Source organism: Prinia subflava, assembly GCF_021018805.1.
Source record: "Prinia subflava isolate CZ2003 ecotype Zambia chromosome W unlocalized genomic scaffold, Cam_Psub_1.2 scaffold_33_NEW, whole genome shotgun sequence".
Classification (NCBI taxonomy): Eukaryota; Metazoa; Chordata; class Aves; order Passeriformes; family Cisticolidae; genus Prinia; species Prinia subflava.
The window spans coordinates 401,343-427,564 of NW_026960610.1; the positions used below are offsets into that span (position 1 = coordinate 401,343).

Here is a 26,222-nt window from a genome sequence, read left to right on the forward strand (position 1 = left end):
TTGCAAGCGCAAAAATAAAGAAGGGACCCTGTGTGACCATTTTGGGGGTAGGAATTACAAGTTCCTACGTTACCCCTCCCCAGATAAAAATCCGCAGAGACATTAAAACACTCCATGACATGCAGCAGCTGGTGGGATCCCTGCAATGGCTTCGCAACATCATCCTGATCCCTCCTGAGGTCATGGACCCCCTGAACGACCTCTTGAAAGGGAAGAACTCATGGGAGCAGAAAGCCCTAACACCAGAAGCGACAAGTTCCCTTGATTTTATCGAACAGCAGATGTCCGTGAGTACGCTCGCCAGGTGGAACCTGGGCCCGCCACTCGATTTGTATGTCCACTTCACGAAGAAGGGAGGAGTTAGAGCGCTTGCCCAAGGGCCCCCAGCAGAAGCCCAGCCTATACAATGGGTAGTCTTGGGGAAATTGTCATGTGCTTTTTCCCCAGGGGTCGAGTGCCTTGGCAACCTCATCATGAAAGGCAGGAAACTTGCCCTCAAGTGCCTGGGTATCGAACCCGCCACGATTTACCTGCCCTTCCGCAAACAGCTCCCCACGCAATCAACAACAGTTTCAGAGCATCTAGCCCTAGCCCTTGCTGGCTTTGGAAGGGAGATCCGCTATGCAGCAAAACCCCCTTGGACCCAGTTGCTGGCGATTGTCGACATCGACCTCCCGCCAAAGATCATTGACCGACCCCAACCAGGACCAACGATCTTCACAGACGCGTCCTCAGTGACCTCGACTGCAGCAGCAGTGTGGCAGTCGGGAGAACAGTGGCAATGCATCAAAACAATCGACCCTACGCTTTCAGTCCAGCAGCTCGAAGCAGCGGCCGTGGTCATGGCGTGCGGTCTGTTCCCAGAAGAACGCCTCAACATTGTAACCGACTCCATGTTTGTGGCCAAGCTTTGTCTAGCCATGTCAGGGCCCAATGTCGCGATGTCCACAGTGGCCATGATGCTTGAAGAGGCACTCTTTTCGCGAAAAGGCACCATATCCGTCATCCATGTCAACAGCCATGATCCAATCAAAGGATTCTTTCAAATTGGCAATGACAAAGCAGACGCCGCAGCCAAAGGGCTGTGGACACTGAGAGATGCCCGGCAGTTGCACGAATCGCTCCACATCAGAGCTAAAGCACTGGCAAAAAGGTGCAGGATCTCGACTGCCGATGCAAAGCACGTTGTCGCTACGTGTCCTCACTGTCAGAAATCACCACTGTGGTCCAGCGGAGTCAACCCCAGGGGCCTCAAAGCCTCAGAAATATGGCCAACAGACTTCACACTCTGTCAGCTGCTGAAACCCTGGGCATGGCTTGCAGTGACTGTGGACACATACAGTGGGGTGATCGTGGCCACACAACATCTGAAAACTGACTCCAAATCAACCATCCAGCACTGGTTGACAGCCATGGTGTGGCTCGGCGTTCCGAAACAGATCAAAACAGACAACTGCCCAAATTTTGTTTTGAAATCTAGCCAAGCGTTTGTTTCAAAATGGGGTATCACCTTAGTGCATGGTATCCTGTATAACAGCACCGGGCAGGCCATTGTTGAGCGAGCAAATCAGACCCTGAAAGCCAAGTTAGAAGTATTGGCAAAAACAGAGGGCTTTGCCAATTCCGTTCCCTCAGGAGATCAAGCGCGTATACTGGCAACCGCTTTGCTAGCGCTGAATCAGTTCGCTAGGGGAGATGAAGCAAACAGTCCTGTCCAAAAACACTGGGCCACCCAAGCACTAGAGGAGGGCCCACAGGTTGTAATTAAAAATGAGCTGGGCAAATGGGAATGGGGCTGGAGACTGATGCTCACATGGCGGGGGTACGCAGCTGTCAAAAAGGAGGGCAGAATCAGGTGGTGTCCACTTAAGTCAATCAAGCCAGACCTTCAGAATGAGACTAATGAAAACTGTGAGTTTCTGTTTGCAGGACATGGTCGTGGGGAGCCCCTGTAATGTGTACACCCCTGTTCCAGAGGAAAGTGACGAACCACCAAGCCGCCCGACAGCACCCAAGAGTCCCGCACGGGTGAGACCCAGACATCAAGGGTGTTTTTGTGTGATTCTGCTGTTGGGGCTTGTCGCCAGAGGGCAAGCCAACTCAGACTATTACCCCCATCAGCCATTCAGGTGGGTCATGCAACATCTTTCAAGTGACAAGGTATTCAAAGACATCACCACACCGAGCACCCCATCCTTTGTGTTACACATCACCGACCTGTTCCCAGGATGACCAAAAATAGGCCCCTATCACCCATTCCTCATGCACATGTACCTATCCTACTGGTGCCCAGCCTCCAACCCAGGGAAAAAGTACTGCAACTACCCGGGGTGGGGGTATTGCGGGTACTGGGGCTGTGAAACTATTGTTACAGATGCCAGACCATCAGGAGAGGGGTGGCTACCACAGGCGCCCGATAAGTTTTTACAGTTCACCTGGGCACCCACCGGCTGTAGAAAACCCGCCCTCAGGGGAGGTTTCTATCGAAACTATTATAAAGACCCTGAACTTCGGAGATGCACTGACTATAACATGACCGTTTTGCAGCCAGATCACCCTAGTTGGGCCACAGGCAGAACGTGGACAGTAGTCCTCAAAGTGCCAAAAGAGTGGGTGAATGTGCGAATTATCAGGCTCCAACTGCCAATGCCTCGAGCGGTCTGACCCAATTTAGTTATTGAAGACGCACTGAAAGGGAAAAACACAACCCGCCCCAAAGCCTTGCCCACAAAGGTCACTGATATCCCAACCAGCCATGCGGATGCCCTTCAGATAGGCAGCTTAGCCAGGTCTGACTCGAACCCAATCTTTAGCATGCTAGAAGCTACCTTTTTATCTTTGAACGAATCCAACCCGAACCTGACTGATTCCTGCTGGCTTTGCTACAATGTTAAACCTCCCTTCTACGAAGGGGTTGCTTTAAACACCCCCTTCAGTTACTCCACAGCCGACGTCCTCCACCAGTGCACGTGGGACACTCCCCGCAGAGGAATCACTCTGAGTCAAGTCATGGGCTGGGGCAGATGTTTTGGCAATGCAACCTTAGCAAAGCAGAAAGGCAACATCTGCACCAAAGTTGTCAAGCCCGACAAAAAGATCAATAAGTGGGTGATCCCATTGGCATCTGGGATGTGGGTTTGTCAGCAATCTGGGGTGAGTCCCTGTGTGTTCCTTGACAAATTCAATGATTCTGCTGATTTTTGTGTCCAAGTTCTAATTGTTCCTAGAGTCCTGTACCACTCAGACAAAGAAGTGTACCGCCTTTTTGAGGAACCCAGCCGGCTGTGTAAAAGAGAAATAATAACAGGTGTAACTATTGCGATGCTGCTCAGCCTGGGAGCAGCCGGCACAGCCACAGGTGTCTCGGCCCTCGTGACCCAACACCAAGGACTTTCTCAGCTGCAAATGACCATCGATGAGGACTTGCAGAGGATTGAGAAATCCATCTCCTTTCTAGAGAAATCAGTTTCCTCACTCTCAGAAGTTGTCTTGCAGAACAGGCGAGGACTGGACCTCTTGTTCATGCAACAAGGAGGCTTGTGCGCCGCCTTGAAAGAAGAATGCTGCTTTTACGCTGATCACACTGGAGTCATGAGAGACTCGATGGCTGAATTAAGAGAAAGATTAGCCCAAAGAAAAAAGGAGAAAGAGGCCCAACAAGGATGGTTCGAGTCATGGTTCAATCAGTCACCATGGCTAACCACCCTGGTTTCCACCCTAGTAGGGCCACTCGCCATAATACTCCTGACACTGATTCTTGGGCCTTGTATACTAAACCAAGTAGTGTCATTTGTTAAAAGCCGTTTAGAAAGAGCCAACATATTGCTGGTTGACGGCCAGCAATTGCTTTAATGCACGACTACTAACTGCATGTCATACCACCTTTTTAAAACTGATATGTAGATTCTAATAGTTTTACATTTTATAGTTTTTTAGTCAACCATACGGGTCTTCTACTTTTGGCTGCTGTACCAATTTTATACCTCTTGTACTTTTATATAGCCTTTATAGCATTTATATTTTATAGCCTTTTTAGTTAATCATGGGGAGGGGAGATGTAGGAGATCAGGGAAATGCGGTCAGAAGATTTCGCGCTGTATGAGTAGATAGAGCCCCTCCCCCTCAAATAATCAATGCAGCTTAACCCCCTCAGTTACCTAGTGATGTAAGCAGACGGAAATGACATCCTAAACCTAAGCTATTTACCCCCCATACCGCCTGCTAATAAACGCCATTTGCCGTCCACCACACTGGTGTCAGCGAGCCAATGGTCCGAGTGGCCTGTTCCTGAGCCAGGTCGTCACGCCTCAGAGAAGGCAACACCCCTCTCTGACACATTTTCTAAAGCTTGGTAAAAATTCCCATCTGGAGCTGTTTTATGCTGCAGATGTTTACACATTTATCTCCAGGAACAATAGGATCTTGATAGCCTTCAGCATAGTGTCTTCTTCACATCCCACAGCCCTTTCTCCTTGCACATTTCTGGATGGAGAGCATAGCTAGAAAGTCAGAAGATGCAACTGAAAAAAGAAACAGAAATGATATGGAGATGGAAATAAAAACTAATAAAAAAAGCAAGTTCAGCAAAAAGATGGTATGTTCTTTTGATCTGAGGACTAGATGTAATTCAGGGCATTCTTAGGTCAAGTGCCTGTTCTGCACCTGGAATAGACCCACTTCATATAGGAAAGCCATTGGACTACAAGGCAAAAATCGTCTCTCTTTGGTTACATGGTATCACAAGCTGTTTGTTATACAATCCTACAACATTTTCCTGAAGTCTCAAATTCTCAAATAGGAGTTACAAATCAGACTTCAGTCTGGGCAGCAAAGATCTAACTTGCCAGTGGTTTTATTCATCACCAGTTTTCAGTAACTTAAAAGACTAAGAAACCTCTTCTCCACTTTGGAAACCCTGGGTCCTTGCAGGTCCTTTGCAAATAAAACTAGCAATAGTTCCAGGTGACCAGCAGTTCTGGGAATCACAAGTAATACAAATGAGCATTAGTATCTGTTGTAATTTAGATTTGGGGGGGCCCCCGGGGAGGGTTCCCCGGGAGCCCCCTGGGCTCTAGGTTCATTGGTATTCACATGCAGGCAGGCAAGGAGACTCTAGACAGATGGTGAGGTGCTGATGAGATGAGGATTTATTTGGAGTTCGACCCCAGGAAGGCAGCATGGTCACTGAGGGAGAGGGGGAAGGAGGGGGAGAGGGGGAAGGAGAGAGGGAAGGCGAGAGGGAAGGGGAGAAGAGCAGAGCCTCAGGAGGCCTCCAGGGCAAAGAGGGTGAGCCCGCTTCCCCCTGCACTCCTAACAGGGAGATTGAAAGTGGGCGCGGACAGATCTAGAGGCCAATGGGGTTCCAGACACAAGATACTGCAGGGGAGATTACAGACTTGGGATAAACCATACACTTCGAGGGGTGAGCCAGAGCATACCATTTCAATAAAATGTAATTCCACAAGTATCTATGAGCATCATATACATTAGCATCTATGCAAACTTGTAGCCTTAGTTTAAATTAAAATGGTCAGTCAGGTAAATCAGAGAAAGAAATTCCTGTGAAGGGCTTCCAAAGGAACAATGAGAGAAAGTGAGGCCCAAAACTAGCTGGGCAACAACAGTATCATGGGGAACCCAGGAAAAGCACACTTTGTTTAGAATCATTAAATCTGCTCTAAAAGATGCATTAAATCTACCAGACAAGGTACAAAGTGGAAATAGTGCAGTAAGAAGAATGATGAGGCGTAGCAGAACTAATTTTGCATCGTCTCTAACAGGTCTACACTGCTTATTAAAAAATACAAGTAGGAGTATTTTAAAACTGTTAGAACCATCGTGACTTGCAAGGATATGAAAGTTGTCTGAGTTCCAGTGTTTTTTTCAATTAATAAGAGAGCATTATACTAGAACACTATGCTTAAGGCTATCGACCCATTCCATAGATGTAAACAGAATAATTTCAAGGAGAAAGCTACTGTTGTCTATAAAATGGAGAAGGAAATCTGTGTGGGAGCGTAGCTAATGCCAGTGGTGTTTAACTAGAGCTGGGACCAACTCCTCTCTGACTAGAACCTCAGTTCTGTTTAAAGGAATTGCCAAGTAGGCTTGCTAGAGGGAAATGTATAAGAAAAGGTTCATGAATTTAGCTATTTCCAACCAATGTATTATAATTTTATTCATATCCTTTTATCTCTAAATATCTGTTCTTATTTTTTGCTTGGGATGCATTCTAAGGCATACAATTTTTTTTATAAAGAGCTTAAAAAAGCTGGGCCACTGTAACTTCCAGTACCAGCACTTGTATGGAAAAAAACTTGAGATTCTATCAATCTTGGCAATGTTTCCTGGCCCTTCTTAATCTAAGAATGAACTGTTCTTGAATCATTTCTCTTGGATACTAGGCATAAAAAGCTTCATTTCCCTGCCTTAGTGTCTGGTTCAAGGTCAAATTCAGGGTTGGGGTTGTTTTGGAGTCTTGGAGTTTTTTCCTTGCTGTTGAAAAAAAATTGTAAAATATCCCTCCAAATTTCTGCTTTTTTTCTACATCTATTCATCTACAATGTAATATCAACACAATGAAGTGTGTCATGTCTGCACTGAGTGGAATTAACTAGGTAATACAGGTCCCAGTTTTAATAATTCTGAAGTTTCAGAGATTTCTCCAGTATCCAAAATAGGGTCAAAATGCAGAGCTACTTTATTAAAAAGTACAAATCTCAGCAATCAGAACAATGAAACAAGGAATTTTTCAAGTTACAGAGCAGGTGGAAGCAAAAGTCAGTGCTTACCATGACAGGAGAGATCTAAGTGCTGATCAATAAAACAAGGAGATTCCCAAAGGAAACAGCAGGTGGGACCAAACACCCTCCCTTGCAAAAGCCAACATGTCTAAACATCTTAGTTCTCAAAGTCCTTGCATGTATCCCAAAAGGCAAAACTTTATCCATACCTGCAATGACCCACAGAGTTAAAAATTTTCCTAACACTGAGAATTTGAAAGTAAACGAAATGCACTTCTTTCAGTTTTGTATAACTACATTTCCCAGTACTAGGTTCAGTAAAAGCTGCCTGCTTCCCCCAAAGCAGTGATATGAACGATCTGCCAAGCTATTATGTGAGATCAGGTTAACAGTTGGACTCAGTGATCTCAGAGGTCTTTTCCAACCTTAATGATTCTATGATCAAGGCTGGTACACTGCATTTCTTCTCTACATGTACCCTGAGGTACTGACTTGTGTAGAAGGTATGACGATATTCTGGCAGGGCATTGGTTTGTGGTTTTTTTGAAGGACACAATTTGCAGAGGCAACTACTCAGACCCAAAACATCACTTCTGCTTTCTCACACTTGATACCAAGGAGCAGATGTCACCAGTCATATTCTGCCTGTATTTGGGTCTCCATTTGCTCCACCATATGAACACCATACCAAGTAGATACATCCAAGTTAGTGTTTCCTTCAGCTTAAGTTTTAATTCACCAAAGCCTCTACTGAGAAAAAACATGATTACAGAACTCTGTGACAGGACTATTTTCTTTTTCATGTTATATTAGTACATTGTAGTTGCTGCTTCTGTAGTTTTGTGGGGCCTGGAGGTAATATCTGAATGAGAAAATCCAAGAAGTTTGGTAATTTCTTCCCTTTTCTTCTATGTTAAGTTTGACAACATTTCTAGAGTACTTGGAAAAGCCACTGCCTTGCCAAGAAAGCGAAGATGTGCACAAGCACAGCTGGAGCAAGTGCAGGGAATCACAGAATGGGTCAGGTTGGAAGGGACCACAGTGGGTCATCTGGTCCAACCTCCCTGCTAAGGCAGGTCAGCCCAGAGGCACAGGATTGCATCCAGATGGTTCTTGAATCTCTCCAGTGAGAAACATTCCACGCACTCTCAGGACAGTCAGTTCCATTGTGTAGTCACTGCACAGTAAAGGTGGTCTTCCTCATGTTCAGGTGTTTCCTTGTTGCCCGATCCGAAGAAAACACAAACAACTGAAGTCGTTTATGCGGTGCTTTATTGAGGGCCCTGGGAGCCTGGGACTAGCGTCCAAAGTCAGAGCCCCATCTCACAGAAATTTTACAGGGTTTTTATATGTTTCTTTACATGATTTCTTCATCGTAACAAAATCTTGCTTAATTCTAACACCTGGTACTATTATCTTCTTGACATTTAGGTTCCTGCCAAAAGGTACATTCCTTAGATAAGTGATTATCTCTTAGCTACACTGCTTACATTACAAATTTCACTATAATAGTTCATCTGCAGGTTATACGCGGCCTACCAAGCCTTAGCATGACTACTACTAATGTCAACTATAAGGTTCTCTACTAGGTAAATACAGTTTATTTTAATCAAATGGCAACATCCTCATGTTCATGAAGTTTCCTGTGCATCAGTTTCTGCCCGTTGCCTCTTGTCTCGGTGTTAGGCACCACAGAGCTGAGCCTGGCTCCATCCTCCATCCAGCAGGGCCCGGCTGGTTCGCAAAGCCCCAACGCGGCAGCCCTGACAAGGGTCTAACGCCACCTCGAGGTTATTTTTTCTGGAATTTCTGTGGAACCGTGTGCCACGGAGCCGCCGCAGCGGCCTGGCCTGACCCGACCTGCGGCCGCCTCGCTGGGGACCAGCAGCCGGGGAGCCTCCGCCATGGCCGGGCCCGCGCCACCACCTAGCGCCGACTGCAGGCGCAGAGCCGCCAAACCCGCCCGGCCTGGGGGCGGCCCTGAGCCCACCGCCCCTCCCTTTCTGCTGCCGCCACTGCCCCTCGGTCCACACAACCGGGCCGGGTGTGCTCCATGCCGCCGCTGCGCGCTCCGACCCTTCGGAGTCGCCGCACAGTCCAGCGCCATGGCCTGCGAGGAGGGGGCGGCGGGCTGCTGCTGGAGATCGTAGGCTCCCCGCTCAACCTGAGCCTGCTGGGCCTCTGCCTCTTCCTGCTCTACCAGATCCTGCGGGGCGAGGCGGACCCAAGAGGAAGCGCCGCGACTTCACGCTGGAGCAGCTGCGGTCCTTCGACGGCGTGAGCGACCCCCGCATCCTCGTGGCCGTCAACGACAAAGTCTTCGACGTGACCCGCGCCAGGAAGTTCTATGGGCCCGGTGAGGGCAGGGGCCTGAGCACTCCGCGCCTTGTGCCCGGGGCCACCGGCCGATGGGACCGCAGGGCGGGTCAGGGCCGGTGCTGGCCAGGAGCGCCTTCCCTCAGCGGGGATCAGCGCTCCTGCCTGACCCCATCCCGGCCCTGGTCCCGATGCGGAGCTTTGGAAAGGGCTCGGCTTGCCTGCAGCCGGGAAGGCTGCGTGCCCCTGCAGCGCTGGGAGAGCTGCGTGCTGGTGAGCCGGCGGGCAGGGTGACTGCTGCCGCCTGGGCTGTGGAGTCGGGCCCCGGTGTTGTAGAAACTCCGGCTTTGCCAGTTTACGTTGTTTCATTATTCTCAGTGTTTTCCCATGCCAGGCTACACGTACCATAAGGGGTTGGGCGGCTTTGTTGGCCTGGGTTGCCTTTGCCTGATGTCAGGCAGCAGAAGCGAAGTGTTCTCTCAGTGTTGACATTCCATTCCCAACTTTTTGTGTGTATCACTGTGAAAAAAAGCATATTGTATATGTGGCTCTACGCAGATATTTACTATATGTAATCTGATAGATAGAAAAGTTATACCATATTAACATTAGAATAATGTAGTGAATGTAGTTTTGTAATTAGCAATAAGTTATAGTACAATAGAAGCTGTGTATGTGTGTTACATTTTTTTGCTCAAGAAGAAAAATTCCTCAGCAGAGAGATAACATTCACAGAGGCCCCTAAACCTTACAGAGGCCTCTAAACCTTCTAGTGAAGAAGAATTTATGGCCTCTTATCCACAGAACCTAACTTTCTCAAGGACGTATGCTCTCATGTGTTCTTTTAATTAACAGAAAGCTTTTGTGACAAGAAACAGCTGAAAATTACTTGTTTTACGTAAGATATGAATAGTCATAAACTGAAGGCTTAAAAAAAGAAGACTTCTCTTTGTTCTGGGCCCTTCTCCTTCCTAGCCTTTGTCTGGGAGGGAGGGGGGACAAAAGCCCGGGCTACCTTCTTTGCTCTTGTTGTCTCATTATTTGTCCTGTCTCTGAAAACTTTTTTTAAACTCTTATTATTGTATTAATATTTTTGTAACCAATTTTTATTCTTTATTAAATATTCATAAATTTCAAATAACGAGTGATTGGCGTTTATCACATCACTCTATTGCATAATATTTATACTAAATACTTGGCAATTTAGATTAAACCAGCTTTCTACCAGAAGCATAGTTCAAACGTGTGAAGATTGAATAACCTATACTTGTAGAGCAGCCCGTGATGAGGTGGATGGTAGTATGTGCACCCAGGTGAAAGTTTTATCACCTCCACGAGGGCAGGGTGTTTTATTTTTATCAGAGGCTGCCTGATAAAACGGCTCACTGAGGCTTGCTGATTTTTGCCAGGATCTGCCTGGCATAACCATTCCTGAGCTGTCCAGACAGCCTGGTAGCTGCAGTAGTGAGCTGCCAGTGCTACTTAGAGACAAGAAGAAAATGCAGGAGACACCATGTTTTTGGAAGCGTTATGTTACTACTTTTGGGCCAAACATAGATGACACTGTCACTGAATGATGCCAGGCTGTAGCTTTGCATTCTGCAGCAGTCAGGATGATATATACAGCGAGTTCGATGTGCGGCTTTGTATTTGTGCAAACTAAAACCCACTTGACATAAGGTCCAAGCTTTAGATGCCGCCTTCCTTGATGACAGTAAAAGCTGCCTGTTGCATCTGATTTGGAAATTGCTGAATGGTTCACCACAATATCTGGCTAGTTTGATTGTCATTTTAATGGAAAAATAAGATTCTTTTGATTAATTTAGGAAAAAGCACACTCTGGAAGTTGGCATGTGCTCTACAATAACCAGACCACATCTAACTTCTTTAAGCTCCTTTTAGAAGAACTTTGAATGTCTAGTTGAACATGCAATATCTCAATTTTTGGCTTGTCATGCAAGCAAGTTAATCATTACTGAAGTTTAGCAAGAGTTTATCTTGATGTCTCTGATCTGCTGTGAGTTGCATGTTTTGATCATTTGAGTTCATCTTGCATTTTGTTTTAATAGATGTTTCCTCGAACTTGATAATTTCTAGTAGCTCCACTATATTTTCTGTCAAGCCATCCTTTCATCTCAAGTCAGGAGTATCTGTTAGAAAACTTTCATTTCACCCCAGACAGAAATCCTTCCTCTGTTCCTTATTCTAAGGATGTGCATCCCAGTCTGTATGCTTATCCTTACCCTGTTTATATGTGCCATGCACTGCTGTGTGGTTTGTTGTCCTGATGTTTCAGCAAACCTCAGTATCTTTCTCCATGATTTTGTTTCTTGTCCTCTTCCTCTGTTTTCTCTTATGACCAATTAGAATAAAACTTGTAAGCATTTCAGAAGCTTGAGGCACCTGATGAAACTCATCATCTATTTTAGTTTGGGGAGACTGATCCACAAAGATAACGTAGCATCCATTACCTCTGCAATAATGCTGCTTATGTTTTTATTTTAAACAGGGCCCGTATGGAATCTTTGCTGGAAAAGATGCATCTTGCCACTTTCTGCCTGGATAAGGAGGCACTGAGGGATAAGTATGATGACCTCTCTGATCTCAACGCTACACAGCAAGAGACCTTGAGGGACTGGGAGTCACAATTCACTTGTAAGCCATTTTAAACCTATTTACAAAGAAGTAGTTAACTGGTAATAGGGGAAGCAATAGTTAAAAGGCTGTAACCAGCTGGAAGCATCATATATATAAATGACGGAAATTGCATACACTGATAACTAGTATAGTGGAAATAAAATGTGTGTTCTTTTTAAATCTAGTGTTGAAAGATTTACTATAACCAGCTACAATGGAGTCTTCTCCACATGATGTCATTAGAAATCTCTGTCCTGACCTCATGTGCCTCTGCTATTTTGGCTCTCTTCCTGTTTTAATTAAGACTGTTAATCATGCCACACTGAATGGCTGTTTTATTATGCTAACAAGCTTGTCACAGAAACCAGAACTATGCTATCAGATATCTGACTTGAACTAGTGTTAAAATCTACTTTTACAAGTGTTTAGCATCAGGACTGACAGTGAAGTCCACTCTTTTTATACTGTGTATGGCAAATAGTTGCTTTAAATTGTTATAACAACATTGCTAGTCTGAAATACCTGTCATCAGGGGCTTCTTTTGCTTAGTTGAAGTTGACAGATAGGCAATATAGTATAGCTCTCAGTCCTTACATGTATATGATCTTGGCATTTTTACATGCTCAAAAGGAGATATAAAATAAATCAGAGGCTTAATCACATAATTGGCTAACAGATCCATCTTTATCTTTGGGAGAAAGGATCTCCCTTCTGTCCTATTGAATATTCTTAATACACATTACAAAAAATAAAACCCCCTCCAAGTTGTGTATATGTGTGCACTTATGTATGTGCATGTTTAATAGATGTAAATAGTCTAACAATGCCTTTGGTTGAAACACCAGCTTTGGCATTGGCAAGAGAAATAATCTAGGATTCTGTTTCTTTGGCTGGGTGACTCCATCAGTTTATGTTTATTCATCTTTTGGTTTAGGCAATAAAATGAGTTACGTTCACTTCACATGATTCTTACGACAACAGTAATAGTAGTTCAGGTAGTAGTTGATTTTAGCTTTTCTCCTTTCCCCCAGTGTTTGGAACAAGTTGCTCAGAGCTTTTTTATTAAAATATAGCCATCCTGTTAATTCAGAAAACAGTTGGAGGAATTTTAAAAGGTGTCTCTTCAGGGCAGAAAAATTACTTGGATTTTTTTTCCCCAGTTAAGTATCATCATGTTGGTAAGCTGCTGAAGGAGGAGGAGGAACCCACTGTGTACTCTGATGAAGACGAAAAAGATGCCCAGGATGCAAAGAAAGAGTAGATATTGCAGTGAGGAACAATCTATTTTTGAACCATAAAGGATCATTTGTAACATTCCACTTCTGTTTCACAAGGTGCAGCATCAGCAAGGCTTACAAAAGGTCCAGAGGTACACTGAATGGTTTCTTTTCAAAGATTTCCTTTTTGAATTCAGTGGGAAACTTCTGAAGGTCTTTAATCTGTCTTCCTTTAAACCCACATAATAAGAATTATGCACGACAAATGTCTGTGCAAAAGTAAACTGCAATTTTGGCAATAAAGGACTATTTTTCTGCTATCACCATTTAGTGCAAAGTAAGTCGAAATCAAGTTTTTCATTACCAACCTAGCACTGTGGAGGCAAGCATATGAATAACTTCACATATGTAACACAAACACCATTAAATCTTCTTTTGTGTTAGCTTCTGCAGGATCTGGCCCCTGGGTTGTAATTCCTTTAGAAAAGGGACTATATTTTGTTTGTCCACAAAGCATCATACTCATTTGTTGTGCAATGTAATTCATTATTATGTAAGATAATTTGGCTTTCAAGGCGTTGTATTAGCGACTTACAGATGAAACACTGCTTTTAAAAAAGATCAAGAATTTTTGAGAGGTTAAATCACTTTTAAATATTTAATAAAGACTGATGAATGCTTGATGTATTCAACATGCATAATTCTGCATAGACTAATATTCTCTGTTCACTTTTAAACACATCTATAGTGTTACAAAAGTTTAGATAATGAGTGGAACTAGGCATCCCTAAAAGTACACCATGGAGTGTGACTTGACTATTGTTCATTTGATTTTCTTCTTAGTAAAAAGCGCTCCCGTGAAGGTTAATGGATTATATTAAACATGGAAGATCAGCTGCTCTTGATTCCTAGGCCTAAAAAACAAGAAGTTGTTGGTATGGCATGCTTAGCAATGGTTCTTGTACACACACCTTTACCTAGCAGAAAAACATTACCAGTCAACGTAACTTACATAAGTTACATACAAAATAAAACAGTGTAAGCTGTTTCTGCATTGAGGCCTTTGTTGGTTTGGAATGTTGCCATTAAAAGAAATGACACAATCTCATGCATAACCAGCAATTCTATACCTGTGGACTTGACTTTTGAGTTGCATTTTACTTATTTGCTCTCTTGGCTTACCTCTATGCTTAATTACTAGGTTTTTTCTAAGTGACCTGCCTCCTACCAGAGAGGGCTGGGTAAATGGATATGACCAAGGAAAAATGTAAATGTTCATCATCCAAAATACTTCTCTAAAACTTTCTTATAAATTCCAAGATAACTAATGATTTGCTGATCACTTGTGAACTTGTCCAGGTGATTCTGCTAATGTGGAATATCCAGGGTGCCTGTATGGTGTAGTTCCCTCTTTTCATTTATCTGGCTCGGCTGTCTGGTTCTTTCAATTTGGCAACATGACCAAAATGATGAACTGAGTCCTGAGTGGGAAGGTGTAAACTAGGCAAAAGTGTTCGGAAGTAGAGTGTGTTGCACAACAGCAGCTTCCATAAACAAGTTGACATAACATATTAAAGTGCCTGAGACCATCTGTGGTGAGAACAACCGACTCTCCCTCAGTCCCAACACTGTCCTGAGATTTTCCTTTGGTTGCACTGGGCCTTCTGATGAAGAGCAAGGTTGTTAAAGCCAGAGAGCTTGTGTAAAGTGGCTCTGTATGAACTACCTAACGAAGGTCTAGAGACACGTGTAGACCTTGTCATGATTTTTGTGTTGCTATTTTATTTTTAGAGACATTTATATTCTTTGCAAACTACTACTAATGGTTTACCTCAAATTGGAAATGTGCTTTTATTTGTTTAAGGCAGAAAATAAAATACCCTTGCATAATAGTGGTGTTTGTTTTTATTTACTGCAACCAAATGTTATATTTAATATTCCCCTAATGTTTCAAGTTTTATATTGTCTTTCTCCAATGTGTCACATTATCCAGTGCATAGACTGAGTAAAATACGTTCTAATGGAATGCTTGTAAATGCAGCTTGCTAGTAAAACTTTAACAGAATATTAAATAGAGAACATGCTCTATTGCAAAAAGTGTTAGGCAAAAAAAAAAATCCCCAAGTAATTGTTAATACTGAGCAAAAGCTGGAGCTTTGGAAGGCTGTAACCTACCCTTCAGTGAACCTAACCATCTTACTCCTAAGTTATTCCATAACATCTCCCAAGGAACTAACACTATTTTAAGTATTAATCTGTCCATCAAAGCATTATGCATCACAGAGAAAAATAGTAACAAAAATAATGCAGAAAACAGGCAGTAACACAAGACAAAGATCATTGTTAATACTTCTTGAGGAGGAGGTATGACACTTTGGTAAGACTTTTTCAGGGAAAACAGAATTTCTTGTCAAAGGAGAAGCCGCATGTCACAAAAGCTGCTCATAAAGCACCAGGCATGGGTTTTACTTCCTTCCAAAGTGCTGAAGAAAATGGATGAGTTTTAGCTTCCTTTTTAGTCTGTTCATTACAACTTGAACCCTTCCTTCAACAGTGACTGGCAGCAATGACTATGCAAAAAGAACCATACCAGGCAGCTTATCAGGCTGTACATTAACCAGGTAGGACATTGTCGGAGTCCAGGACATCCCTCTGGTTGCCGTGGAGGGTTTGGAGACCAGACAGGGGGGTCTGGGATCTGTACAAGGGGGTCAGCCAGCCTCTCACAGAGCCCAGGAGGACAATGCTTTTGATCCCTGTCCACAGGAGTGAATGCCCACATTGTATGAAGAATCACAAGCCAAGAGAATTCGAAATAAGTAGTAGTTAGTTTATCGCAGAGTGTGAATGTAGAATCTAGGATTTTTAGTATATGGGTTTGAAGAGGCAAGATGGAGGAATTGGGGAGTGGTCCTGTCCTCCTTGTTCTTCTTCTCGTCTCCCATTTTCTGCTGAGTTGGATCACAAGGATTGGTTTAGAGTAGAAATGACATGTTAACATAGGTAGTAAGTACTGGTAGGATTCTGTAAATAAAAAGTACGTTGTGGATGGTGGTTGGGTCAGGGGGACCGTACATAAAGTCCGGGACCCTCTGATCCGCCCCAGTCCGCCGCATGTCTTGCTCTGCTGGGGACGCCTTGCAGAGCTGAGAAAGAACTAAGAGATAATGAAAGAATAAACAACCTTGGAAACACCGGCTGGCAGACTCAGTTTGTCTTCTTTGGCTCTGGCACGGGACCTTTCGGGCAAGAAAAGCTCAAAAACCCTACATACCTCAGGGAACAGCAACCCTGAGAGGACATGATGACCAATTAAATGCAGAGAATGTCACTAATCTCCCTCATCTGACATGTCCAACACCTGTCAAAAAGATCTACTCTAGGACAAATCAAAACAATTGAGTCATCTTATTTCCAGCCAGGAAAACTCTTACTGTTAACTGATTTGTAAAATTCAGATATTCTTTCACCTGGACTTCACCTGCCCTTAATCTCCTCTATTAGCTCTTACTTCCTGCTGTTTCAGTTAAAAAAAGTTCAGTATTGAATGCTTCTGTTGAAAGTTACGTAAGGGATTTTATGAAAGGTGAGGCATTTCTATGCATTGCCTGGAATCCCTGGATTAAGAAGAAAGAGCTTTATATTATAATTGCTGTATTGTATTTCAACCAGATGGACTGATTTAATAATGAGCCTAGAGTATTTCTGCTTTAAAACCAGCCTGTGGGATTTTGACTTCAGCATTCAGCACAAGGTATAACCCACAGGTCACATATTTTCAGTAACAAAGCATTGTTCAGCCAACTTCTCTTCATACCAGCTCTATGAGGAGGCATTTTCACTAGTTCTGTACAGAAAATTAGATTTGATGGCAAGATCTGCAGTCTCAGGGCCCAAATTCATACATGTCAGAGTAAACAGTTTCCATAAAAAGCACCAGCCTCTTGAAACAGCATCTGGGCACAATAGCACAAGTCAGGCTCAAACTGAAAGGTGTGAAATTATGCCAGAAATGTTCTACATTTCCATTGCTGAACTATATAAATGCTGCTTTTAATGCATCTTTTAATCTAATAAATGTTTTAATTGCCAAAACATTCTGGAACTTTCATATGTGGGATGTGACATTTATAACAACTAAAATCCAGTCTACAAAACCATGCATTTTAAAAGTTTTAAAACAAGCTGTTACATGAATCTTTAAAGATTAGCCTTCAGGATAATAAAATTATATTAAGGAGTCCAGTGTATGAAAAGGTGGAGCTCATATTAAATGTGCTTACAGGAAAAAGAAATTCTTCCCTGTGAGCATGGTGAGGCTGTGGCTGAGATTGCCAGGAGAAACTGGATGCCCCATCCCTGGAAGTGTTCAAGACCAGGATGGACACTGCTTGGAGCAGGTGGAAGGTGCTCGTGCCCGTGGCATGGGGGTTGGAACAAGATGGTTTTTAAGGTTGCAATTCAAACCATTCTATGATTTTATGAAAAGTAAAATTATTATTTAAACACCTGAAATCAGGTTCTAAATAATGTCAAATAGGAAACACAAGTTCTCTTTAGGTATGAAGATTACAATGATGTCTCACATTTAAAAGTGCATGCATATTTTATTAACTAACAATGTTTTACAAGGAATGAGGATTTGGGAGATAAAGCAAATCCTCTATCAGTTTAAGTCAATACAGGTGAATGCATGAAGCAATTACAGAAATGGAGTATTTGTTTGTTATTGGTTATTGTGACAGCATGTTGATAAAACACTGGAAATTTACACTGAAGGAAATCTTTAGTTCCTTCTCCCCAGATTAACAAAAAGAAATACTTCCTCATCTGTCACCAAAAGGCTTGTCTCATAGGAAATGGGTACTCATGGACACAAAACTGTCTATATATTGACAGAGGGGGAAGTTTTGTTATCTTTAATCTGCAAATATTGCACAGAGAAAAAACACCCTTGGTATGTCACATCAGTGCAACTGAAAGCATTTTACACAGTCAACAAATACAATAGTCCCTCTTCATTGTAACTGTATAAAATACTAAAGGGAAGACTTAAGAGGGGCATAAATGCTCTCCAAAATAGTCAGAAAATATTTCTGTCAAGAAAATAACATCTTTTTAGATAAAAGTAATAGATTAACAGTACTTTGAGTAGCAACCATTTGTCATTCATGATCCTAAAAAGGCACTCAGCATCTGAACATATGAACGGAAAGACTGATAAAACCTGGTTAGAAGCCTGTAAGGAATCACCAGTATTGAAGACTGGGGGAAAACCTATCTACCATGAACAATTACAATTATTCTTTTTTATTACTATTTATTAGAGCAAAAGTTACAAACATGGGTAAGATCTTATGTAATGAAGGCAACATTTTTACATTAACTTCATCTACTGACATGTAATAAAGCATAAAATGAAAGCTGCAATAATCAGTGTATTGAACTTCAAACTCAGTATCTTGCTAAGGGACTTTGTCCAAAAGCAATTGTGGCTATATTTTAGATATAGCCAGATGAATAAATATGGATATAACTCAAGCTCCTAGACTGCATTTTCACATTTTTATCTACATGCAGCACATCTCTGAAAACATTTCACAATTCCTCTGGAAAGCATTTGTAACCAAACTCATACTAAACAGCTACCTCACTATATGTGCCTTCAAAATCTTGTGAACTGTCAATCTACATTTACATGGGGACTGTCAGCAGGCTGACATACACTGCCCTTTCATTATCTAAAACTCAGAACTTTGCTTAGACAACCATTTAGATTCCTGGAAGCACTACATTGAGCATAAGTTCAGTGAAATCCTTCCTCCCAAAGGCCAGCAAGTTTTCAGAAACACCTCTAGAACTGTGAATAGAAAACAAGGTTTCTTCTAGTGTGGGTTTTAAGGAAGATGGGACTCTTTTCACATTTGGAAATCTATTATCTCTCAAAATTGAGTATAAATGTCCCCCACACCTTCCAGTTCCATCATTATAACAATCTGATAGAGGAGGCACTTCACATGCTTGCTCTAGGATTGACAATTAGGTTTTTTTCCAATGACTCATTATTTGCAAATACTGTAATTTACATGATTCCCTGCATTCAAAGTGTAATGATCCAAGATCTCAGTCTGTGTCCTTTCAAGTTCTTGAGCCACTAGTCCATGAAAGTTTGTTCTGGCTCTGGGGAAAATTTTGGTCCTGTTATCCAAAAGGAAAATACAGATTCTACTTTTGTGGCTCACTATACCAGTTAGATATTATCACCAAAGGAATTACCTAAGGGAAAAAAAAAAAAAAATCAAGCACCAACCCAGTAGCTCATATACCTTTTAATGATCAAAGGGCTTTCTTCTCCCACTTCTTTATAAAAACTTCAGAGCTATAATACAGTAGCTGCTCAGCATCCTCTTCTGGGCTCTCCTCCACAGAAAGTATCTGAGAAGGGGTTTGTCTGAATTATCTCAAGAGGAAATAGAGGGCATCCTCTGACATCTGCATCCATCTCTCTTCTCAACATTAATTTCCTCTCATCTGTAGATAAGAAAAAGTTTCTTGAAATGAGTTTGTCAGGTGGACAGGGAGGGAAAGGGAGATGGCTGTAAGGGTATCCACCAACCAACTGGAAGCACAGTAAATTGTAAAAAAGGCTGTAAGAATAGCCAGTAGCAATCCTGTATGAACATCAGATGTATTTTAGCTATGTAAAAATTTACTCGCCTGAGACAGTATTTCCCACACAGCTGTGCCACACATTGAATTGTCTATCAATGTTTTAGTTGTCTAAAGCATGTTGTTACCATGCATGTTGTTAACAGTATAACCACCCATCTGCTAATGGCCAGGACAGATACTGTGCTACCCAATTAAGTAGACAAATATTACTCTTGAGCTGCAGCTGTGTGTTTCAGAGCTAAACTGAACAAACCCTTAATTGCAGAGAAGTTGCACTGGTTTTTTTATGCCATGCTTATACCTTTTAAAACCAAAAACCATTCATCACTGTAAGAACTGTGACAACCTCACCTGCCACAGATCTGTCAAATTCAGTCCCCCTTATCACAATCTCAGACTCCTAAACCCCGGAGCGGATTGTGATAAGGTGCAAAAGAAGTGGGGTGGCGACAGAGGGCTGATAAGGGACCACTCGGGGTCTTAAGGGAGGGCAGTTCCGGTGCACCTTTATTGTCAGAAGCGGGCCAGCACCACAAGGCAGAGAACAAAGGAATGCAAGCCTTTTTTAAAGAGGGGTGGTACAAAAATCAGGAACCAATCAGTAACTTTCAGGGGTGGGGTATGGGATCCCCCCATAGGGGGAGAACCAATCAGGGAAAACACAAAGGTGTGATTTGAACATATTGCCAAATGGGGAACAGAGTTGAGGAGAACATTCCAGAACTGGGAGGTGGGTCTGGGATGATGGACATGGGGTGGGCGTGGAATGAGATAACAGTTGGGTTTGACAGACATGGGGGCTGAACCCTGGATGGGGTTTGGGGGAATAAACCATTTTTCAGGGGATACCACATCTCCCCCTTTTTTCTTTTTTAGAAATGAGGGTCTGGGCGATATTCAGATTGGGGGTAAGTCATGAAACCATGGGTCAGGGAGCTCATTTTCAGGTTCCTCAGGGTCAGGGGCTATAAGGTCAACAGCAACATCAAGGGCATTAACAGAAGGGGTATTAAACACTTGGGACAAACAACATCTTTTAAACATGCCAAGCATAAAAATAATGAGAAACAACATGATAAAAATCCAGATAACAGAGCAAACAATAGAAGTGACCCACCCAGAAGGTCCCCACCCAGAGAACAGCTGAGAAACCCAGTCTCCTGTCTCCTGTTTGATCTTAGAGATCATTCCTTGCATGTCTTTGATTGTGGAGTCAATGCTCTTCTTTTTGGTGGTTAAGTCCATACAACAGAGTCCCTCAAATTCCGAGCAATCGTGATTATGTAACAACAGGAGAAAATCAATGGCTGCACGATTCTGGAGGGTCGCCTGTCTGGTTATTTGTTTGTCTTGTAGGAGGTCACTGAGTGCAGTTGAAGTCAATCTGGCTTGCTTAACAACCCAGCATTCTAAGTGACCTAATTCTCCAAGAGATTTTGCTGCAGCCACCCAGGGCAGAAAAACTGAAACAGCAACTCTCTTGGCTTTTGACCAATGAGTGACCTCAGCATCACAAGTATCATCGAGATCCTTAAGATCTCTTCTTTTGCAGGACTGCTTCATTGCACCTTCTGATATTTCTTTTGGTCTGTTCAATGGGTTAATTTTCTGGGAGTTGCCAATTGGATGTGAGGCATTTCGCCAATTAGCAATTTGGGTATTGTTGGGTGTAAACAGGCTCAACTGGCCGAAGGTGCAAGGGCCTCCTACAAGCCGAGTGGGAATTCCAGCAAAAGCTCTATCTCCACAAATTAAAAACATACCGGGATCAAGGGAGCGAGGGTAGTCATCGAGGGTAGAAGGAAGGGGGATACGGGCTGAGTGCACCGTTTTGTAGCAGTAAAGGTTTCCTTGTACTGTTTGAGGTAATGAGGCGTGAAATAAAATGGAGGTTCCACATCAAAATGAATACAGTGGGTAGCAAGAGATGAACCTAAAAGTTCAAATTCTTGGGGTTCTTGGTGAGATTTGGGAAGGGCTCTGATCCACTCAATCCACAGTATGAGAGGTTGTTTCACTGGGACTGCTACTTGCCAGGACTTATAATCAGCGAGGATGGTATGCACCTTTCCGGGAGATCGATCCACTTTGTTCTTCAGATTTAGCAACGAAATGGGAAATTTTTCAACTTCCACTGGGACCCCTACCAGACACGTCGACAGGGGGTTTTCAGTTGATGATGTCGAGAGGCAGATGTGCTTTTGTTTCATGGTTTCTGCCAAAGCAACCCATACATTCTTTCAGGGTTGAGGAGCAACCCACACTGCGGTGATAGCGATCATGCACAGAAGAATAATTGTCTGGGCTTTACGGGGATGCATTTTTTTGGGTGGTCTCTTTGTCTGAAAAGAAAACAAATACATTAATTGAAAGGAACAAATTCAGGGAACTGGAATGGGCTCTCGGGCCAGCATTGAGATATGGCCTCCACCGGTGTGACTTCACCGTCCGGAGGACGGACTGGATGACATGTTACATACAGCTTCACCCACGTTTGTGGGATCCACCGCAGCCCTTGAGGGGTGGATACGCAAGCGTATCCACGCCCCCACAAAACCAACTCGTGCGGCCCCTCCACTTGCCTGCTCTCGGGGTCCCTTATCAAAACTCGTGGACGCTCTCGGCTGTCAGGGTTCACAGGTCGAAAATGCTTAACTGCTGGAGGGAACGGATTTTCAAATCTGCAGTTAAGAAAACTGATGGTAAACAATGCCTTGCACACCCTTTCACTGGGTGTGAGGCCTTTACCGCCTTCCCACTGCCTAAGCAGCACCTTCTTGAGAGATTGATGTGTTCTCTCAACAGTGGCCTGACCTGTGGGGGAATGAGGGATGCCATACTTGTGCTCAACTCCCCATTCCTGCAGGAATTAATTCAGAGCTTTGGAGGTATATGCTGGGCCATTGCCTGTTTTGATTTCTCTAGGAACTCCGAGAGTGGCAAAGGCATGCAGCAGGTGATTTTTTACATGCTCAGCTTTCTCCGCAGCGTGGGCAGAGGCATAAACCGCACCTGAGAAGGTATCAACAGAGATGTGGATGTATCTCAACCAGCCGAACTGGGGCAAATGAGTAACATCCGTTTGCCAGATCTCACAGCTGCTCAACCCTCTTGGGTTCACTCCTGCACCTAGAGATGGGAGAGCCAGCTTCTGGCATTGGGGACATGTCGCCACCATTGCCTTCGCCTGACATCTTCGCAGATGGAACTGCCGCGCCAAGGTGGGAGCATTCTGATGATACATCTCATGGCTCAAATGAGCTTGCCAGAAAAGATCAGGCACATTTGCAAGAGAAACAGCCCCAGCGGCAAGGGAATAAGCTTTTTGGTTCCCTTCAGCTACAAATCCTGGCAAATCAGTGTGCGACCTCACGTGCACCACGAAAAAGGGGTGCTCTCGCGGGGAGACAGCATAAATTAATAGTGAGAGCAGGTCAAAGAGATGCTGGTTAGGAATCTCCTTAAGAACAGCATTCTCTGCTCTAGCTACCACTCCAGCTACATATGCCAAATCAGTGACTAAATTGAAGGGTTCTTCAAACCTTTCAAATGTCCTGACAGCTGCGACCAACACAGCGATTTGAGGGGAACCCTCAATTTGTTCAACATCTATCTCCCACCGCTGAGTCTGAGTGTCTTTCCAGGTCAACACTGACCTGTGAGACGCTCTGGACGCATCTGTAAAAACAGTCAAGACTTTCAAAGGCTTCCAACTCCTCTTATCTTTGATTATCAATTTAAAATTTGCATTGAACAATTTGTGAGCAGGAGAGTGGACTGAAATTTGTCCGCTGTAGCCTTGCAGTGCAATTTGCAATGAATCATGGTTCTTAAGCAAGAACTCAAACATGTCCTTTGTCATTTTGCGCGAACTTACCTTGCCCGCTGAATCGCCAATCGGAAGGTGAATGCACACAAAGTCACAACTGGCCAATTCTCGGATTCTGGTTCTTCCCTTTTCTACAAGCTTCGCCATCAGCTCTTGTGGTGTGGTGATGTTTTTGGACTGATGGCAACTGAGGAACACTCACTCTATGATCAAGAGTGGATCCCTCTGGTCCTGGTCCCACTGAAATATCAACCCAGATAAATGAGGTAACTCACCCAGAACAATAAACTTAAATGGAAGCTCTGGTTTGTACCTGTGGGCCTGTCTCTGTGATAGCATATTACCGACCTTCTCCAATGCTGTCCTTGCCTCTGGGGTCAGTGTCCTAGGAGAACTGAGCTCTTCTCCCCCTTTCAATAGATTGAAAAGGGGGGCTAGGTCTTCGGTGGTGATCCCTAGCCAAGGCCTGACCCAATTCAAAGTCCCGCACAGGGAATGGAGATCCGCTAGAGTCTTGGGATTACTGTTAATTGCCAATTGTTGCGGAGCAATGGTCCGCGCAGTAATCTCCAGACCCAAATACCTCCAAGGAGGCATCCTCTGAACTTTCTCCTCTTGGAGAACGAATCCGCTATTAAAAATCCTGAGGGGTTTTTGGGATCTGTAATCTCAGCCCCCATTGGGACATGGCATCCCTACCCCATAGGGTAACCTTATCGTTAGAAACGTACAGTCTCAAGCTTGCCAATTGACCATCTAGCCCATTAATTTGTACGATGTCCTTGGAAATGTAAGCCAATTGAACACCCCCTATACCCTGGATCTTGCCTGCCGCAGGTTGCAACGCCCAATGCGACGGCCATCCCTTTTTAGGGATGATCGTGACATCTGCCCCTGTGTCCATCACACCTGTCACATTCACACTCTCATCCCCATTGGTGATTGTGCAAGTGAGGGTGGGCTTATCTTCTCCTACCGCCTCAGCCCAGTAAACCTCTGGTGCCATTTCATCCACACGGATGGTCTCCGGGAAAGGAATCGCTTGAGCAACAGCTGTTTCAGCAGGTAGGAAATAGGGAGGATGGACGCAACTGACCAAGATCAGGTAGCGGTTGTCATGCTTCTCTGGCATAGTCAGGGGTGCCACTCTGATCTCAGCTGGCGTGCACTTCGTGTCTCCAACAACAAGGTACTTAAAAAGCCTGAGCTGGTTATGCAGTGGATCCTCCAGTAGTCGAACCTCAACAGGCGTCCACTCCCTGGAATTAAAAACAACTGGTGTTAATGTTACCAGGAGGAAACGCAGTTGAGGGGTCCACACGAGGGTTTTAATTTCTGGTGGAAAATCGTCACGTTCGGTAAGTCCATATCACGCTGGCCTCAACACCCCTGCTCTATTTGTGTCCTCGTGCGGGGCAGGGCCACGCTGGTCCCTTAGTTTTTTGTTGCTGGCGTGTGGTGTCACTCGCCCCCCCCGCTGCTGCTGCTGTCCCTGGGGATAGGGTGCTTGGCAGTAGCAGGCCACTTGTCCTTTTTTCCCACAACGCAAGCAAACAATGTTACTGAAGTCCTTTCTCGGTGCTGCCTGCGATGCCTGTGTCGCTTGTTGTGCGGGATTAACAGCTGCCACAGTCCTTGGTTGTGCTGGTGATGGAGTTATGTTGGTCATCAGAAAAGGGGCTCTCTGCATGCAGATTTCAATAATTGTGGACAAAGATGGTGATGGATCCAGGGGGAGACCTAGAATAACTTGTTTACAGATGTTATTTGCATTTGCCTTAGCCATTTCTAAAAGCATGGGATTTAACAAGCTGGCATCTGTGATTTGCTTTTCCATTTGAGCTTTTAATCTATTTATAAAGGACAGAAAGCTTTCATTGTCTCCCTGCTTTACAAAAGCAAAACCAGAATGTGGGTCACCAGTGGGCAAACTGGCAAATGCCTTGTCTGCTGCGTCCTTGATTTTTTGTAAGACAACCTTTGAAAGAGCCCTCATTTGGTCCCATGGGTTAGCCCACTCTCCCTCCCCACACAAGTGATCCATAGTGATGGGATGGTCAAAGCTGTTGAGGCCATGTTGGGAACTTTGTAATAGCTCAGTTCGGAGTGCCTTAAGGTGGCGCTTCCATCCAGCTTCCCACAGCATGTACTCTGATGCTGACTGGAGACATGCAAATAAATCTTTTAAGTCATGTAGGAGCAGGGTGTTTGAGGAGAACATGGCTTTCAAAAGACCCTTGAAAAACTCACTCTCTCTCCCAAACTCTTTCTGAGTTCTACAAAGCTCTTTCTTATTTTGGAAGGAGAAAGTCTCCCATGTAGGGAGTGCCTCTCTTTGATCACTGTATACCACTGGTAAAACGGTGGGAATGTTGTTTTTTTCCTCATTCCGGGTGTCAAAAACCCCACTTCCGGGTTCGGGACCATGGGAACAGGAAGTAGGCGGGGACTGGGCGTGACCACGGCATGATGTCACCGAAGGGGTGGCGTTGCCGTGGGAACATGGGCGGGGACACTCATGGGCAGAGCAAGGGGCAGTTCCCGAAAAAGGGGTGGAGTCAGAAAAATAAGAGGGCAGGACATTGGAAAGGAAGGGGTTGGGCTCGGGTTTTGGCAGGAGGAAGGGGTTTGACAAGGAGAGAAAGGGATTCTGGGAAGAAGAAGCACAAGGGGGGGCCAGCCACGCGGTCGCCGCCATTTTGAGATGACCACGTGGCGCAGTGGCAGCCATTTTGAGACGGCTGCATGGCGTGATCGCCGCCATTTTGAAATGACAAAGCTTTTTTGCTTTTTCTTCATTTTATGAGC

At 44.1% G+C, this 26,222-nt stretch overlaps 1 protein-coding gene and 1 long non-coding RNA gene across 2 annotated transcripts in view; one reads left to right on the forward strand and one right to left on the reverse strand.

Annotated features, from left to right (window-relative positions):
- Positions 1 to 8,017: 8,017 nt before the first annotated feature.
- Positions 8,018 to 14,840, forward strand: LOC134565094 (membrane-associated progesterone receptor component 1-like). Its single transcript, XM_063424477.1, is given in 6 exon segments — positions 8,018 to 8,962; positions 8,965 to 9,099; positions 11,129 to 11,130; positions 11,569 to 11,600; positions 11,602 to 11,714; positions 12,857 to 14,840. Coding segments are annotated over 6 exon segments (549 nt in total). The 5' UTR covers positions 8,018 to 8,796; the 3' UTR covers positions 12,958 to 14,840.
- A 2,833-nt stretch (positions 14,841 to 17,673) lies between these two features.
- Positions 17,674 to 26,222, reverse strand: part of LOC134565096 (uncharacterized) — a 39,469-nt gene continuing 30,920 nt past the window's right edge. Inside the window, exons 2-4 of the long non-coding RNA XR_010083768.1 lie at positions 24,511 to 24,673; positions 23,463 to 23,654; positions 17,674 to 21,927 (exon numbers count right to left, since the gene is read on the reverse strand). This is a non-coding gene — a long non-coding RNA (uncharacterized LOC134565096). The remainder of the gene's footprint in view (positions 21,928 to 23,462; positions 23,655 to 24,510; positions 24,674 to 26,222) is intronic.